This window comes from Mustela lutreola, chromosome 10 (assembly GCF_030435805.1).
Source record: "Mustela lutreola isolate mMusLut2 chromosome 10, mMusLut2.pri, whole genome shotgun sequence".
NCBI classification, from domain to species: domain Eukaryota; kingdom Metazoa; phylum Chordata; class Mammalia; order Carnivora; family Mustelidae; genus Mustela; species Mustela lutreola.
In genome coordinates, this window is record NC_081299.1 from 91,568,834 (window position 1) to 91,587,364 (window position 18,531).

Here is an 18,531-nt window from a genome sequence, read left to right on the forward strand (position 1 = left end):
TATTCTGTTCCATTGATCTATGTGTCTGTTTCTGTGCCAGTACATGCTGTCTGATGATGACAGCCTTGTAATAGAGCTTGAAGTCCAGAATTGTGATGCCACCAACTTTGGCTTTCTTTTTCAATATTCCTTTGGCTATTCGAGGTCTTTTCTGGTTCCATATAAATTTTAGGATTATTTGTTCCATTTCTTTGAAAAAAATGGATGGTATTTTCATAGGAATTGCATTAAATGTGTAGATTGCTTTAGGTAGCATAGACATTTTCACAATATTTGTTCTTCCAATCCAGGAGCATAGAACATTTTTCCATTTCTTTGTGTCTTCCTCAATTTCTTTCATGAGTACTTTGTAATTTTCTGAGTATAGATTCTTAGCCTCTTTGGTTAGATTTATTCCTAGGTATCTTATAGTTTTGGGTGCAATTGTAAATGGGATTGACTCCTTAATTTCTCTTTCTTCTGTCTTGTTGTTGTTGGTGTAGAGAAATGCAACTGATTTCTGTGCATTGATTTTATATCCTGACACTTTACTGAATTCCTGTACAAGTTCTAGCAGTTTTGGAGTGGAGTCTTTTGGGTTTTCCACATATAGTATCATATCATCTGTGAAGAGTGATAGTTTGACTTCTTCTTTGCTGATTTGGATGCCTTTAATTTCCTTTTGTTGTCTGATTGCTGAAGCTAGGACTTCTAGTACTATGTTGAATAGCAGTGGTGATAATGGACATCCCTACCGTGTTCCTGACCTTAGGAGAAAAGCTTTCAGTTTTTCTCCATTGAGAATGATATTTGCAGTAGGTTTTTCCTAGATGGCTTTGATAATATTGAGGTATGTGCACTCTATCCCTACACTTTGAAGAGTTTTGATCAGGAAGAGATGCTGTACTTTGTCAAATGCCTTTTCAGCATCTATTGAGAGTATCATATGGTTCTTGTTCTTTTTCTTATTAATGTGTTGTATCACCTTGATTTATTTGTGGATGTTGAACCAACCGTGCAGCCCTGGAATAAATCCCACTTGGTCGTGGTGAATAATCCTTTTAATGTACTGTTGAATCCTATTGGCTAGTATTTTGGTGAGAATTTTCGCATCTGTGTTCATCAAGGATATTGGTCTGTAGTTCTCTTTTTTGATGGGATCCTTGTCTGATTTGGGGATCAAGGTGATGCTGGCCTCATAAAATGAGTTTGGAAGTTTTCTTTCCATTTCTATTTTTTGGAATAGTTTCAGGAGTGTAGGAATTAGTTCCTCTTTAAATGTTTGGTAGAATTCCCCTGAGAAGGCATCTGGCCCTGGGCTTTTGTTTGTTTGGAGATTTTTGATGACTGTTTCAATCTCCTTACTGGTTATGGGTCATTTCAGGTTTTCTATTTCTTCCTGGTTCAGTTTTAGTAGTTTATATGTCTCTAGGAATGTATCCATTTCTTCCAAATTGTCAAATATCTTTGCAGAGAATTGCTCATAGTATGTTCATCTGTATTTCTTTGGTGTTAGTTGTGATCTCTCCTCTTTCATTCATGATTTCATTTGGGTCCTTTCTCTTTTCTTTTTGATAAGTCTGGCCAGGGGGTTATCAATCTTATTAATTCTTTCAAAGAACCAGCTCCTAGTTTCATTAATTTGCTCTATTGTTTTTTTGGTTTCTATTTCATTGATTTCTGCTCTGACCTTTATGATTTCTCTTCTCCTGCTAGGTTTAGGGTTTCTTGTTTTTTCTCCAGCTCCTTTAGGTATAGGGTTAGGTTGTGTACTTGAGACCTTTCTTGTTTCTTGAGAAAGGCTTGTACCATTATATATTTTCCTCTCAGGACTATCTTTGCTGTGTCTCACAGGTTTTGAACCATTGTGTTTTCATTATCATTTGTTTTCATGAATTTTTTTCAATTCTTCTTTAATTTCCTAGTTGACCCATTCATTCTTTAAAAGGATGATGTTTAGTCTCCATGTATTTCGGTTCTTTCCAAATTTCCTCTTGTGATTGAGTTCTAGCTTCAGAGCATTGTGGTTTGAAAATATGCAGGGAATGATCCCAATCTTTTGATACTGGTTGAGGCCTGATTTAGGACCGAGGATGTGATCTATTCTGGAGAATGTTCCATGTGCACTAGAGAAGAATGTGTATTCTGTTGCTTTGAGATGAAATGTTCTGCCTATATCTGTGATGTCGATCTGGTCCTGTGTCATTTAAGGCCTTTATTTCCTTGTTGATCTTTTGCTTGGATGATCTGTCCATTTCAGTGAGGGGAGTGTTAAAGTACCCTACTATTCTTGTATTATTGTTGATGTGTTTCTTTGATTTTGTTATCAATTGGTTTATATATTTGGCCACTCCCATGTTAGAGGCATAGATATTTAAAATTGTTAGATCTTCTTGTTGGACATACCCTTTGTGATATAGTGTCCTTCCTCATCTCTTATTACAGTCTTTGGCTTAAAATTTAATTGATCTGATATAAGGATTGCTACCCCTGCTTTCTTCTGATGTCCATTAGCATGGTAAATTGTTTTCCACCCCTCACTTTAAATCTGGAGGTGTCTTCTGGTCTAAAATGAGTTTCTTGGAGGTAACATATAGATGGGTTTTGGTTTTTTATCCATTCTGATACCCTGTGTCTTTTGATTGGAGCATTTAGCCCATTAACATTCAGGGTAACTATTGAGAGATATTAATTTAGTGCCATTGTATTGTCTGTAAGGTGACTGTTATTGTATATTGTCTCTGTTCCTTTCTGATCTACTACTTTTAGGCTCTCTCTTTGCTTAGAGGACCCCTTTCAATATTTCCTGTAGAGTTGGTTTGGTGTTTGCAATTCTTTCAGTTTTTGTTTGGCCTGGAAGCTTTTTATCTCTCCTTCTATTTTCAATGATAGCCTAGCTGGATATAGTATTCTTGGCTGCATGTTTTTCTCGTTTAGTGCTCTGAATATATCATGCCAGTTCTTTCTGGCCTGCCAGGTCTCTGTGGCTAAGTCTGCTGCCAATCTAATATTTTTACCATTGTATGTTACAGACTTCTTTTCCCAGGCTGCTTTCAGGATTTTCTCTTTGTCACTGAGACTTGTAAATTTTACTATTAGGTGACGGGGAGTGGACCTATTCTTATTGATTTTGAGGGGGGCTCTCTGCACCTCCTGGATTTTGATGCTTGTTCCCTTTGCCATATTAGGGAAATTCTCCCCAATAATTCTCTCCAGTATACTTTCTGCTCCCCTCTCCCTTTCTTCTTCTTCTGGAATCCCAATTATTCTAATGTTGTTTCATCTTATGGTTGTTTCATCTTATCTTTTAAATTCTCCCTTTGTGGGCACCTGGGTGGCTCAGTGGATTAAACCGCTGCCTTCGGCTCAGGTCATGATCTCAGGGTCCTGGGATTGAGTCCCGCATCGGGCTCTCTGCTCGGCAGGGAGCCTGCTTCTCTCTCTCTCTCTGCCTGCCTCTCTGTCTACTTGCGATCTCTCTCTGTCAAATAAATAAATAAAATCTTTAAAAAAAAAAAATTCTCCCCTTGTGTTCCAGTAGCTGTTTGTCTCTCTTTTGCTCAGCTTCTTTATTCTCTGTCATTTGGTCTTCTATATTGCTAATTCTTTCTTCTGCCTTATTTATCCTAACAGTGAGAGCCTTCATTTTTTATTGCACCTCGTTAATAGCTTTTTTGATTTCAACTTGGTTAGATTTTAGTTCTTTTATTTCTCCAGAAAGGGCTTTTATATCTCCAGAGAGGGTTTCTGTAATATCCTCCATGCCTTTTTTCAGCCCGGCTAGAACCTTGAGAATTGTCATTCTGAGCTCTATATCTGACATATTACCAATGTCTGTATTGATTAGGTCCCTAGCCTTTGGTACTGCCTCTTGTTCTTTTTTTTGTGGTGAATTTTTACGCCTTGTCATTTTGTCCAGCTAAGAGTATATGAAGGAGCAAGTAAAATACTAAAAGGGTGGTAACAACCCCAGGAACATATGCTTTAACCAAATCAGAATAGATCCCAAATCATGAGGGGGAGAAAGGGGATAAAAAGAGGTTCAAAAAGGAAGAAAGAAAAAAAAAAGAAAAAAGAAAAAAAGAAAGAAAAGAAAAGAATTTAAAAAAAAAGAAAACAAATAAGAAAAATATAAAAAAGAAAAAATATATATATTAGATAAACTAGTTAAAAATGTTAAAAAAGAAAAGGGTAAAAGTTAAAAAAAATTTTAGCCGAAGAAGAGAAAAAAAATGAAAAAGAAAAAAATTAAATTAACTGCAAGACTAAAAAATCACAGGGAGAAAGCCATGAGTTCCGTGCTTTGCTTTCTCCTCCTCTGGAATTCTGCTGCTCTCCTTGGTATTGAAACCGCACTCCTTGGTAGGTGAACTTGGTCTTGGCTGGATTTCTTGTTGAACTTCTGGGGGAGGGGCCTGGTGTAGTGATTCTCAAGTGTCTTTGCCTCAGGCGGAATTGCACTGCCCTTACCAGAGGCCGGGCTGAGTAATCTGCTTGGGTTTGCTCTCAGGAGGTTTTGTTCCCTGAGCGCTTTCTGTAGAGTTCTGGAGGATGGGAATAAAAATGGCAGCCTCCTGATCTCCAGCCCAGAGGAGCTGAGAGCCCGGGGCCCCACTCCTCAGTGTGCCCTCAGAGCACAGCGCCCAGTAACTCCCGTCTGCCTGACCTCCGGCCGCGCTCCGAGCTCACCGAGCCTGTGACCGGTTCAAGGTAACCCCGAGCTGTGAGCTTACTGTCGGCTCTGTCTCTGTAGCCGGCTTCCCCATTCTAATACCTGCAAGCTCTGCGACACTAAGACACCCCCAATCCTTCCTTGACCCTGCGGGACTTGGGGCCATGCAGACCCCGCGTGGGCTTTACCCCGGTTTAGCCTCTGGAGCGATGTCCTTCAGTGGAGCAGACTTTAAAAGTCCTGATTTTGTGCTCTGTTGCTCCGCTCCTTGCTGGGAGCTGACCCCTCTCCCTGAGGTCTATCTTCCCGTCGCTTTGGATTCACTTCTCTGCCAGTCCTACCTTTCAGAAGTGGTTGACTTTCTGTTTCTAGAATTGCTGTCCTTCTTCTCTTCAATCTCCTGTTGGATTTGTAGGTTTTTGCAATCTTTAGATAAGCTATCTAGCTGATCTCCTGCTACCTGATGTAGTCTCAGCCTGCTACTTCCCTGCCATCTTGACTCCTCTTCATTGTCCATCTTTTTAAATCATAACTATCCTAGTGGATGTGAAGTGGGACCTCATTGTGGATTTAATTTGCACTTCCCTAATGACTAGAGATGATAAGCATTTTTTCATGTGTTTACTGGCCATTTGTATGTACCTTCTTTTTTTTTAATTAACATAATATATTAATTGCTTCAGGGGTACAGGTCTGTGAATCATCAGTCTTACACAATTCACAGGACTCACCATAGCATACCCTCCCTAATATCCATCACCCACCCACCCAATCCTTCATTGACAACCCCCAGCAACCCTCAGTTTATTTCCCAAGATTAAGAGTCTCTTATGGTTTGTCTCACTCCCCAGTCCAATCTTGTTTCATTTTTTCCCTCCATATCCCTTAACAACCCTCCACACTGCCTCTCAAATTCCTTGTATCAGAGAGATCACATGATAATTGTCTTTCTCTGATTGACTTATTTCACTTAGCATAATATCCTCTAATTCCATCCACATCATTGCAAATGGCAAGATTTTGTGAGATTTTTGGTGGCTGCATAGTATTCCATTATATATATATATATATATATATATATATATATATATATATATATTCATTCTCACAACTTCTTTATCCAGTCATCTATGGATGGACATTTAGGCTTTTTCCATAGTTTGACTATTGTGGACACTGTTGCTATAAACAAATGGGTGCACATTCACCTTTGATCACTGTCCCAGCAAGGGCTCCATCCCCCACCCCTTAACACATAGAGTGACATCCCTCATGGAGCAGACTTCCGGAAGTTCCAGTTTTGTTCTCCACTGCTCTACTGCTTGCCGGCAGCTGGCCTCTACCCTTCATGGTCTCTCTTCCCATATATTGCCTCAGATTCACTTCTCCTCACATCCTACCTTCCAGAAAGTGGTTGCTTTTCTCCTCCTAGAATTGCTGTTCTTCTTGTCTGTCTCCTGTTGAGTTTGTAGGTGTACAGAATGGTTTGACAACTATCTAGATGAACTCCTGGGACCCGATGATATTTAGCTCTCCTACTCCTTCACCGTCTTGCTCCACCTCCCTCTATATATCTTCTTTAGAGAAATATCTTTTAAGATCTTTTAGTCATTTTTTAAAAGATTTTATTTATTTATTTGACAGATAGAGATCACAAGTAGGCAGAGAAGCAGGCTCCCTGCTGAGAAGAGAGCCTGATGCGGGGCTTGATCCCAAGACCCTGAGACCATGACCTGAGCTGAAGGCAGAGGCTTTAAGCTACTGAGCCACCCAGGTGCCCCTTTTAGTCATTTTTTAACTAGCTTTTTTTTTTTTTTTTGGTCCTCTTTATTACTGTAGTTGTAACAGCTCTTTATACATTCTGATTAAATACTGTTTTGACTAATAAATATAAACAGCTTTCAATATAGTTAAATTATTTAATTATTATCTGATCTATGAATCTGAAGATCAGTTGAGTTGACAGAATTCACAAACAAATGGTCAATTTGGTTTGTGAGTATATCTAGAACCTTAGTGCTAGTTGGGTTTAAGCCAAAGATTGCTAAAGAGAATATAGGTGATGGAGAGGTTTGCACAAGGATCACACCCATGATATTAGTCTTCCTGTTCATCAGGATTTTGACACACTGGTGACTCAGCAGGTCTTCTCAACCCTTCTTCTCCATATAAATCACACAGCCATCTGGCTAAAGTGCAGATCCTTCTTCAGAGAGTCTGCAGAAACCCCAAGATTTGTAACAAGCCCTCGGGGTGATCCTGAAATAGCTGGTCCAGGGCCCACAATTTAAGCAGCAAGTGTTACAGTGGAAGTGTCAAGATCGCAATTTAGAACCACAAGTCTACTTCTCCCCATGAACCAGTCTGCTTTGTTATGCCTCAAATAGAGTGATGTCCTAGAATGAACCTGGCCTTTGGAATTGACTCTTGATTACCACTTACCAGAAGTGTTTCTTTGAGCAAATTGCTTTACTGCTCTTGGCCACACTTTCCACATCTGTAAATTACAGGTACTTATACCTCCTTCTCCCAGAGGTAATGAGGATGAGGTGAAATAATGTAAGGGAGGCACCCATCACAGTTCCAGGTATACAGTGGAACGTGGGGTTTTCTTCTTCTGCCCGCCTTCAGTGCTAAGGAAGGGCTGTCCCTCTGACCTTTTAGTGCAAATGCAGCATTGTCAGTGGAGAGACAACTCAGTGTTACCACTGTACTTTCTTATATTGTTAGGATTAGATGGAATATTGTTACCAGAGTCTGGATCTTGGGCCCCACAAGGGTAGAAATTAGGCCAGACCCAAAAGTCAAAGGCACAGGCAAGGCTCTACTGGGGCTAGAGACCTAGATGCACGGAGGTACAGCACCAACACAGAGCACTTAAGCCAGCCTCTCGAAACAAACAGGAAGCTCTGCTTATACAAAGTTCTCCCGGAAAGTGTCCACTCATGTCTATTATGCTAATAAGGGAGAGGAAAGTGCTTTGTCCTGATTGGTTAGTTGTCCAGACAGCTTATCGGTGCTTTTTGGAGTGCAGGTCTTTCAGGTTTGTGGAGTCTTTTGGTTTGTCTTCCTACATACTAGGGCTGCAGCTGTTGTTTTTAAGTTAGGCTTGCGTAATGGGCGGCATTCCGGTTCTGCGCTGGCGGAGAGGTGGGTCAGCAATAACACCCCACACAAAGTGCCTAGGCACGTGCTGTTTCTCATGTCGGGCTTATTCCTGTGGTCCCCGGTGGTCTCAGTGGCACCCTCTTCATGGTCGGTAGTCAGTCTATGTGTGTTTCATCTTACTGACTCATCAAATTCTACGTTCTTGGAGATTAGGACTCTGTGTCATCTTCTGGTTTTGAATCCCATGGGCTTTCTCACGGCGTTATGCAAAGAATATGTTATGAATTAAGGCTTACAGAATGAATCAGCCCTTTTCAGTCATGGTAGTAGCAGTAGTAACTGTAGAGATAATAATTGAAACTAACATTTATTAAGAACTCTCTGTCAGATACGATCTTCAGGGCATGCGTACATTAGCTTTTCAATACCCAGAACAGTTCTTTGAAACACATCTATTTATTGTCCCTGTTTTCCAGATGAGACAGCTGAGGCCTAGCCATACTTAGAAAGACAGCATTCCACTTTTGTTGGTAAGAGCAGAGTTCTGGAGGCTGACTACCCATGGTTTAAATCCTGGTTCCATCTCATACTAGTTGGGAGAGATGGGTTTCTTAGTTCGTCAATAGGCAAAAGCATCATCTCTAATTAGTGCCAATCCCACAGTACTGTTGTAATGTTTGTACAAAATAATGCGTGAAACATGCAGAAACACTGAGCACAATGCCAGGTACTTGGAAGTATTAAGTAAACATTAGTTCTGTTTGTTTGTGTATTTGTGAAATCCATTATCCAAGGGTCTCACGAGTCATTGGCAAAAGTGGGACTTGAACCCTGGGCTGACTGCCTTCACAATCAATAACTCATAATTTCTAAATGATGTTGCTGCAGGTCCCCATGGCAAATAATGTGTTGAGGTGGAAACCAAAAATTCATATGTCAGAGTGAAAAGAAAAAGGTCAAGGGGCTGCAGAGGCAGAAAAAGTCTGTGAAAAGCATTTTATATTTATCACCTTTTGAAAAAGACATCTTTGAAGCTCCAGTGTTTGCACTAACTCATTTTCTAGAAGCATTTATGTAGCTGCTGCCCATCCAAGGTAGAGGGTGCAACCAGAGGCTGATCCAGGTTTTGTAAGACCTGAAACTTATACCCTTTGTGACAGGAAGGGTATTCTCATGAAGGAAAAACCTTCACTGGTTAAAAAAAAATGCCAAAAAATCTCATTTGTGAGAATTATAAAAAAGCGCATGACCATATGGATGCATGGTTAGGGTCTTCCCTAAGGACTTGAAAGGGCCCTGATGCTAAACTTCATTCACTTTATGGTGATTCCTCCTCTGGCACAAAAGTAGCCAAATCCTGAACTCGCAAGGCAGCAAGCCTGGCTTCCCTTCCTGTTTTGCTTCAGAAAGGGCCAGTTCCAAACTTCTCTGTCTTGGTACCTCTATTTGAAACACTAGTAATAGATTATATATATAGACCTCTAACTCACAGGAAATTGTGGTGGATAACATGCTTCCCAGAATAAATATATTAAATTATCTTTTAAAAAACAGGCAGACTGTATGGGTTTTTCATACCTACTGGCAGGTGGCAGAGATCTAAACGTTGGAGGCTTTTTATAAGCAAGATTAAATTGACTCATGACAGCTGGTCACTAAAATACAGGAAGTGCAGACCTGGTTGAAAGCAAGAATACACAGGTTTTCATCACTTGCCTCACAGAATAGGGCTCACTCTTTTTTTAAGTGTGTCTTAGCAATGCCCTTATTTAACAGTGTGTGCACTGTGTCACTTATGCACAAGTGGATCTTCCAAGTGCATGCAAGTCAATTCTATCTGCAGTGACTTGGTGTGAGTCCTATGTGTGTAAACAGAATTGGTGAATAGGCTTGGCTCTCCAGAACATCAGATACTTCACTGCAAGCAAAGCCTGTTAGGTATCCACTTGTGCAGCTCCTCCCCCGCCCATAGATGTGGGAGTGGGATGACCGTGGAAGTGGATAATGAATCTGCCAGAGACAAGTGGAGGCCAGGGAAATCTGCCCTCCACCCCATCACAAGGCTGGAGGTCACAGCCCCAGGAATTGAGAGCAATCTCCCAGCATCGTGACATCCATTTTTTTTTCCCCCTGCTGGAGGAAAAACCCACTCTGGCAGGGATTCTAAATAAAGAATTTCAGCATCGGATTGGAATGAGGCGAACAGCTGAGCTGGGGAGAATGAAAGGGAGCCATTTCCCAATCCCGAGCAGTGATGTGATACCTCGGTGTCCACTTTCAGGGGCTCAGCCAGGCACAACAGTTGTCACAAGAATGGAGGAAAGACAGCCCAAAGCTGGGCTGGTTCAGCACATTTACTGCTGAGGAAGTTCCAGTGTCCACCAGGGCCCAAGCAACATTGCCAAACCACCTGAACCAGGGTGGTCATCCCTGAATGAGAAGTTGAAGCCGAAGGATGCACATTCCAGGATAATTATACCACACAAATGCTCTGCTTTTGTTTTGTTTTGTTTTGTTTTGTTTTGTTTTCTTCTCTAAATTGTGTTACTTTCCTGAGTATTTCAGGGATTTTTTTCTTATGTTACGTTTCAGGCATTTGACAAATTCTCTGGAGTTTAAATTAAATAGTGTTTACAAAGTCCTACCAATTTTATAGAGTTCCCTTTGCCCATCACAATGTCAGTTATGAAAACCAATAATAATGGCGCATGGCAATTTTCAGCATATATCATGGAGTGTTTGATTGAGTACAGTGCCTATTAATTCTCTATTTTTAGTCCATTACCATGCTAGACATAGCAGGACAGACCCATGATGTTCCTGCTTTCAGCGAGTCTACTTGCTTATTAATCATTTGTTTATCAGGCAAATATTTTTTAGGTACTTATCATGTGCCTAGCACCCTGACAAGTGCTGGAATGTTGCACTAAAGTAAGGCAAACATGACTGCTACTTCCAGGCATTGACACTCCAGGAAAGGTGAGAGAAGAAGAAGCAATGACAACATGGTCTATGTCTAAGGCAGAGATCGCTTTACCGCATGACTGGCCTTGCCAGGGTCACAGGAGCACAAAGGAAAGGCATACTGGTGGGTCAGAGAAGCACTCAGATAGTTGACCAGTGGATGATTTTTTTTTAAAGATTTTATTTATTTATTTGAAGAGAGAGATCACAAGTAGGCAGAGAGGCAGGCAGAGAGAGAGAGAGAAGCAGGCTCCCTGCTGAGCAGAGAGCCTGATGTGGGACTGATCCCAGGACCCTGAGATCATGACCTGAGCTGAAGGCAGCGGCTTAACCCACTGAGCCACACAGGCGCCCCAGTGGATGGTTTTTGAATGTCATTTAGGAGCCAGGCACTGAAATTTACAAGTTGACACCTGAGTGGTAGGTATTTTGCAGATGTAGAGGTAATAGAGTAGAATGTTCCAGGCAGAAGGAACAGCTTATAAGATTATCTGAAGGCAAAGTGTGACAAAATGAGTAGTGTTGCTAGTGGTACAGATGAGACTGGAATAGGGAGGAAACACCAACTTCGAATGGACTTGGAGTCCATGTTACAGAGTTTGGACTCTATTTTTAGAAAAGTGACAAGTCTTTCAATGATTCTAAGCCAGGAACCCCAATATTTTTGTATAAAGGATTATTTTGACTCTTGTGTTGAGACTGGGCTAAAGAGTAAGCTCTGCTCAGAGGCCATTGTAATAAAGCAGGTCAAAGATGATGGAGATCTCAACTAGGATGGTGGCAATGGCTAGCACTGTATGTATTTGAGAGTTATCAAAGAGGAGGGATCTCAGAACTTGGTGAGAGATGGAGCAATGACAAGTTAGATATGATAGGAAAGAAAGAGGGAGGCATTCTCAACCAGCTGCCTAAAAGGTGATGAATTTACTAAGACAGAAACCCCAGAAGAAGGAGTAGGAGAGGGAAGCCCCAGAATTCAGTTTGCCATCTGCTGAGTTTGATGTGCCCAGCAGAGAGCTCCATGATGGAAACGTAGATACAGGATTTAGCAACATGTCAATCAGAATATCTTCACCTGGTAAGAATGGAAGGAGTGGTTCTATGGATCCTTATGGTTAACAGAGAATCTCTGAATCTCCTAAAATGTTTTCAAATGTTTAAGCTTATTTTGCATATGCTTATTATTTCAGAGTGGGGAAAGATTATGGAAGTTTGCTTTAGAATGTAAGTTTGGTATAACTCAAAGGCTTTAAGGACCACAGAGGAAATTGAAGGGACAACCTATATTAAAAGTATCCAAAGAGGGGCACCTGGGTGGTTCAGTCGGTTAACCACCTCCTTTGGCTGAGGTCATGATCCTAGGGTACAGGGATCGAGCCACACATCAGCTCCCTGCTCAGCAGGGCGTCTGCTTCTCCCTCTCCCTCTGCCCCCACCCCCAGCTTGTGTTCTCTCCATCTCTGAAATAATAAAATAAAATAAAATAAAATAAAATAAAATAAAATGTTCTAAGAGAGTCACTTAGGCTGACGGTGCTGGGCCAGGACCCCAAGAAGAGCACATAAAGAGAACACAAAGATGAAGAGGGTTCTGAAAATGAGCTTGAGAATCCACCAAGTGCAAAGTGTCAGGGGAAAGGGAGTGGTCCACAGATTCAAATGCCATCGGGAGATCAAATAAGACAAAGAAAAGTATCCATTGGATTTTCAACAAAGAGGTCATGGATGATCTTGGCAAGAGAGGCCATGGTTGGTGAGAAAGAGAAAGTGAGTAGAAGATGAGAAAATGGAAAATGCAGATATAGGAAACTCAAGAAAGGAGAGAAGAGTGTTAAAAGAGGTAGCTGGAAAAGAAGACCAGAAGCCAAGGTGAGGGGACGCCTGGGTGGCTCAGTTGGTTAAGCGGCTGCCTTCGGCTCAGGTCATGATCCCAGCGTCCTGGGATGGAGTCCCACATCGGGCTCCTTGCTCGGCAGGGAGCCTGCTTCTCCCTCTGCCTCTAGCCTGCTACTCTGTCTGCTTGTGCTTGCGCTCTGTATCTCTCTCTCTCTCTAACAAATAAATTTAAAAAAAAAAATCTTAAAAAAAAAAGAAGCCAAGGTGAGTATTTCTGCCCTTAGGATGGGAGAGATTTATGCAATGAGTCCACATTTTAAAAGCTTAAAGAGCTTTTAAGTAACAACCAACCAAACCAAATACACAGAATCATTTAAGGAAATCAGAAGATAGGGCTCAATGTGTCTACAGTGAGCAGGGTAGATAACAGGAAAGAGTGAACTGAGTTGAGCCTTAAATGATTAGCTTTTGGACAGGTGAAGATGAACCATTAATTGGAAGAAATCTGAGAGAAATAAGACAAAACAGTCACCTAATTTCCTTTCACCTTCTTTTGTTAGTCAAAGAATATTTTCTCAACAAATACAGAGCCTTTAAAATGGAAATTGCCTGTAAGTCAGAAAGTGGCTTCAAGTATGAAAGTATTAACAGTTAAAGGATATTTCATCCAATTTACAATTACTACTTGTATTCTTGGTCTTCCCATATGAAACAAGCATATTCTTGGGGTCATGTTGTTCATTTCCTCATTTGGAATTTTTAACAGCAGAAAGGGTGCTAAATCAGTGTAAGTTGGTGCTTCTGTCACCTAGGTTTCTAACATCTTCCATATACAAAAACACACCCATAAATAAAGGTGCTAATGTTGGAAAGGGAAAGATCCTTTCCCAAGCAACTTAACACAAGTGACTCCTTGCATAGAGGAAAATGTTATAAGACCTAGCTCATAATTAAACGCTGTCTATTTCACTTAACTGAATTATTTCTCTTAGTTTTTTAGAAGACTGTATGCGTGTTAATATTAAAGGTTCTGTTTATTTGTTTAAATTGAATAGGTATTGTTTAAATAGTAGCCTTTCAGCTTATTACAATTTACAACTATACAGAGGGAAGAGTATAGGTACAAGTATTACAAATTGTAGCAGACCCCCGATGAAGAAGTGTGATCTTATCCAGGAAGGTTTGGGGAGTGGGGAGTGGGAATTACATTAGCGGCTACAACTTTTAGTTGGAAGAGAGGCCAGTAGCTCTCAGTAATAGTCTTAGCCTGTCCTTCACTTCCTTGCCATAAGTTTGGGTCAGTGTTCCAAACAGATCATCCATTCACAAGACAGAAACTTGCTTGTTGCTATACAGACATTATAGAAACCAACATCAGTTCTTAAAGAATCTTATTTTCCTACCAAGAAAGACTACTGTTACTTTTTCCAATTCATGATATGCCCCACAAAGGAGAGCAAATGTAAAACCCTACAACCTTTCCTTGTTTTTATGTAATTTGGCTTTCTATAGTTTTGTCCTAGTTTCTAGAAGAGGCAGGACTAGTTTAAAAATGCACACACATCTACAGACAGACAGACACATACACACACGTAACGTTTTCAGATTCCAACTCTGACAGGTCTTGTTCCTTTATCCCCCGTCTTGGGTGTCTTGGCTCTCCCCTGTGTGTGGACACATTGCTTCCTGCATACACCATTCTGGCCTCTGGTCATGGTGATCCTGTCAACCTAGGTTTTACTTTCCCAGAGGATGTGGCCTCTGCTTGGGATGTTACAATTTATAACTTGCTACCTCAACAAATATCCAGTTGGCCTTTGCAATTTTACAGTGCAAGACTTTGGGTAGGAGAATGTATTTTTGTGGAAATTGCATATTCCATTGTTGCCTTTCATATATCACAGCTCTCTTCACAGGCACCAAAGGCAAGACATTTGCTAATGACCTCAAACCCCTGCCACATATAGTCTTTTTTTTATTTTCTAGGCTTCTAAGCATCTTTTATCTGAGTCATTTGGACCATTTGTGCAAGACTTGTAATTACCTTATTTGCTGTGACTAGGAAATCTAAGGACTATTCAGATTTATTAGAGGCCTTGGCGGGAAAAGCTTTTGATCTGGGGTAATAATCATTTTAGAGCCTGGAATGTGGGTTCTATGATTATGATCTGCGTGGGTCTATAAAATAAGCCTAAACGGCAAATTGTCTTCATGGTTATCTTTCCTTTTAAACAAATAAGAATTGTCTTTCTGGTTTAAAGAAAAACAGAAGATAACATTGCTCTTCAAACCCAAATGAAATTGTCATAGATTTCTAATACCACAAGAAAACTGCTCACTGGTGGCAATATTTTGGACACCTGTTGGGAAACCCTTGATTTTGTAGTACAAGTGTCTTATGGGACCTTCAGGCTTCTACTGAACAGAATGACTAATATTGGGATTCCTTAAAGGGTGGAATGAGACAGACGGTATCCTAACCCCACCTCCTCCCCCTTGTTGAAAAGATTCTAACGGTGGGGCCTGCAGTTCTACATTTTGCCCAGAGCTTCTATGTAGTAATAACTGTGGGGTGTAAGAGCCGCCACTGCAGGAGATAGATGGGTAAAGCCTCCGTGATCGTGATTGCTAAGACCAACTTGACTTACAGTGAACTCTTGTCTCTCTCCTGCTTAGGTGCAAATGTAATCTCCACGCCACTGTGTGTGTGTATGACAACAGCAAACTGACCTGTGAATGTGAGCACAACACCACAGGTCCAGACTGTGGGAAATGCAAGAAGAATTATCAGGGCCGACCTTGGAGTCCAGGCTCGTATCTCCCCATCCCCAAAGGCACTGCAAATACCTGTGAGTAACTTTGCTCTCTAACACCATATTCTGTGCAAGATGAGCTGACAGTTCCTCTCAATTTCACTTGCAATTGTGCTGTTCCTCTTACGGCTATCCTATTCCTCTTCAAAATGCGGCTAAAGCTTTAGTCTCTATTTCACCACTTGTAAGCACATTTTCACACTTGGATCATCTGTTAAATTCAGTCTTCCAACATTCACATCAAATGTGTTGGGAAATGATGGAAATCAGGAGACATTTTTTCTAAGTGGATGAAACAGGAAATGTTTGCTTTCCTCCCCAAATTAATTTCCTATTAAAATAACAACAGCCTTCAAAACTCCCAGTGGGAACTTAATTTTAGCCATAGGCAACTCCAGAAATTCTCTAAATGTTTCTAATCCCTTTTCCCCTACTGGGTAACTTGAGGGATGTTTTGTCCAGAAGATCCTTCCCTGTCCGGTTTTCACTACAGCCTAACTTCACCTGATGAATTAATTGGCTTTTTCCAAATGCCAGCTGTTGAAGTCATGCCTGGCTTGGATCCTGTTAGTAGAGCCACCTTTTGATACCAAGCGTGACTGTGTAGGCCTGCAGGTACCACATTAAGAAAAGGAATGTCTGGGGCGCCTGGGCAGTTCAGTGGGGTAAGCCTCTGCTTTCAACTCGGGCCAAAATCGGGCTCTCTGCTCAGCAGGGAGACTGCTTCCCTCTCTCTCTCTGCCTGCCTCTCTGCCTACTTGTGATCTCTGTCTCTGTCAGATAAATAAATAAAATCTTTAAAAAAAGAGAGAGAGAAAGAAAGAAAAGAAAAGGAATGTCTGAGTTCATGTGAAAAGAGCACAGGCCTTATTTGTGCTTCCAGGAACCACAAGAGATACCCCATTACCACCCCTGTGTGCCCCACCAAAATCCCTGAAGATCCAAAGGAAGACATGCTCTGACACGCTCAGGGAAAGACATGATTATTTCCAGAATAAACTCCCCAATTCCATGGATGGACCCATTAGCCACTTGTGAAAGCCCAAGATTTGTCCTCTTTCAAAAGTATAGAAAGGGTGAGGTTGAGAATATACCCATGAAGTGAGAAGTAGCAGAAATAGCAGGATAGTGAGCAGTGGGGGAATGAGAGCTTAAAAGCCACTGGCTCTTTGTGAGACTGAGAATGTTATCAGGTACTTCAAAGCAGCAGCTGTGAGAAGCCAAAACCTAAAAACTAATATCACAGGAACCAGGACCTTATCAAGTTAAATGTAAGAGTAATGGAGCGAATAACAAGCCATGAAGTACGGGGGCATGAAATTATGATAAAATTTCTATGAAGCAGAAAAAAATATTCTTCAAAAGATTCAAAAAATCTCTATTTGTAAGGGGATTCCATTTCCTTCTGTGTTAAAGAAAAAAAAAAATCTAGCTCCTCAAATTAATACATAAAGCTCTGTTGAGCAGAAACGTTGATTTTTCAAGGCGATTTTATTAACAGAGACTCTGGGCTGTCCTCAGTTGTTCAGGGCCATAGACTCATGAATTCAGAAGGAATCATGAGGTTATTTGTGTGCAAGCCCCTGTGCCTGACTACCAAGAATCCTTATCACCACACTTGTCACATTTACTTTAAAGGTTTCCCTCAGTGGAAGTAGCTCCGATTTCATTTTCAGTGTCTGCTGCTTCTTTAGGGTGACAGGATGGAATGGAGGAAGGTTCACAAACTCTTGTTGGCATTCTGGTTCAACCTCAGGACCAATCAACTTGTCAAGGTGACCAGAAAGGCCGATGAGGTGAGGCCGAACTCCAGCTGCATTGGCTCCTATTGTCACATAACGTTAAGTCCTTCAACCCATAAATGAGCTTCAAAGATTTGCGTACTTCAAGACATTTTCACCAGGGACCCCTTCTTGCACCATCCCAGATTTTTCACTACAGTGGATTTTTTGATATATTCTCCATGGGAATGATGTATCCCACATCTTTTGCGTATTGGAGCAGATCCCCAATTACTCCCTGGCCAAAGGAGTGCAGCCTCTTGCAATTTTCTTTGTGGTCTCCACTGCCCATCTATCCCTTAGTTTTTACTGGCCTTCTCCAGACTTTTAGACTTTTTCCCATCTTTTTTAAAATACGAAGGTGACAGAGGGACACAATGCCCAAGGAGGCTCAAGTCAATGTTCCAGTCTTCTATATGGCAGAAATGAGATGAAAGATTTCAGAGATGAAAGAGTCTTGCAGTGGAAAAACCTTACAATGGCAAGAACTCCTTAAACTAAATTTCTGACACATCAGAATGTGCTTTCAGTGTCTGAGGATGAAAATAAGCAATTCAGTGGCTTAGAACACAGGTTACAGGTTCAAATACAGTTTATCTATTCACTGGCTGTGTGACCTTGAAAAAGTAAACTAACCTCTCCAGCTCTGTTTCCCATCTGTAATGCGAGAATAATAGCAATTCTCACCTCCTAGGGATTTTAAGAGAATTGAGCAGGCTACTGCATGTAATGTGTTCAGCATAACACCTGTCACAAAATAATTGTTCAAAAATAATTTTAATTTTAAGACTTTTTTTTCATAAGGCATGCTTCTTGATTATTGGACAGTTTTAATTGTTGTAAGACCTATTTTTTAGTAGTTCACTGATTTCTTGAGTATCTCATCATTTCCAGTGAGCTTTTTCTCTTTAAGTAGCAAAAGAGCTATATTGACCCCAGTTTCTTTTTTCTTCGTATTAACATCATCAAATTCCACTTCATATAATAAGATTTTCTTGTCTCTTCCTGGGTTGCTTGCCCTAGAAGTCTTCTAATTTTTTAGTGTAGTGATGTCAGCCTACATGAGACTTCTGGCCCTCTTATGATTTTCATTTCATGCCAGTTTTTTCTTACACACAAGCATACATGCTTGTGTGCACACGTACACACACACAACTCCAGGTGGTACATCACAGGTCTGTTATTTCAGAGGCTCACATAGTATATGCCATATCCTAATACAAGAATACAAAACCTAAGAGGTATAAAAAGATTGGCTACAATCTCTTCACCCTCAAGACGCAAGAACTGCAATGCCTTCGGAATTGAGGCAGGGTCCCCAGGGGGCAGGGCTGCTGGGAGGAGGCCTGTATGGGGGTTGGAGGAGGTGGAAAGCTCCA

General features: G+C 41.0%; 1 protein-coding gene across 4 annotated transcripts in view; it reads left to right on the forward strand.

The window, feature by feature from the left end:
• Positions 1–18,531, forward strand: part of NTNG1 (netrin G1) — a 343,674-nt gene that overhangs the window by 243,528 nt on the left and 81,615 nt on the right. For all 4 annotated transcript variants that reach the window (XM_059137239.1, XM_059137236.1, XM_059137238.1 and 1 more), the window contains exon 4: positions 15,235–15,407. In XM_059137239.1, coding sequence (XP_058993222.1) covers positions 15,235–15,407 — 173 coding nt within the window. The remainder of the gene's footprint in view (positions 1–15,234; positions 15,408–18,531) is intronic.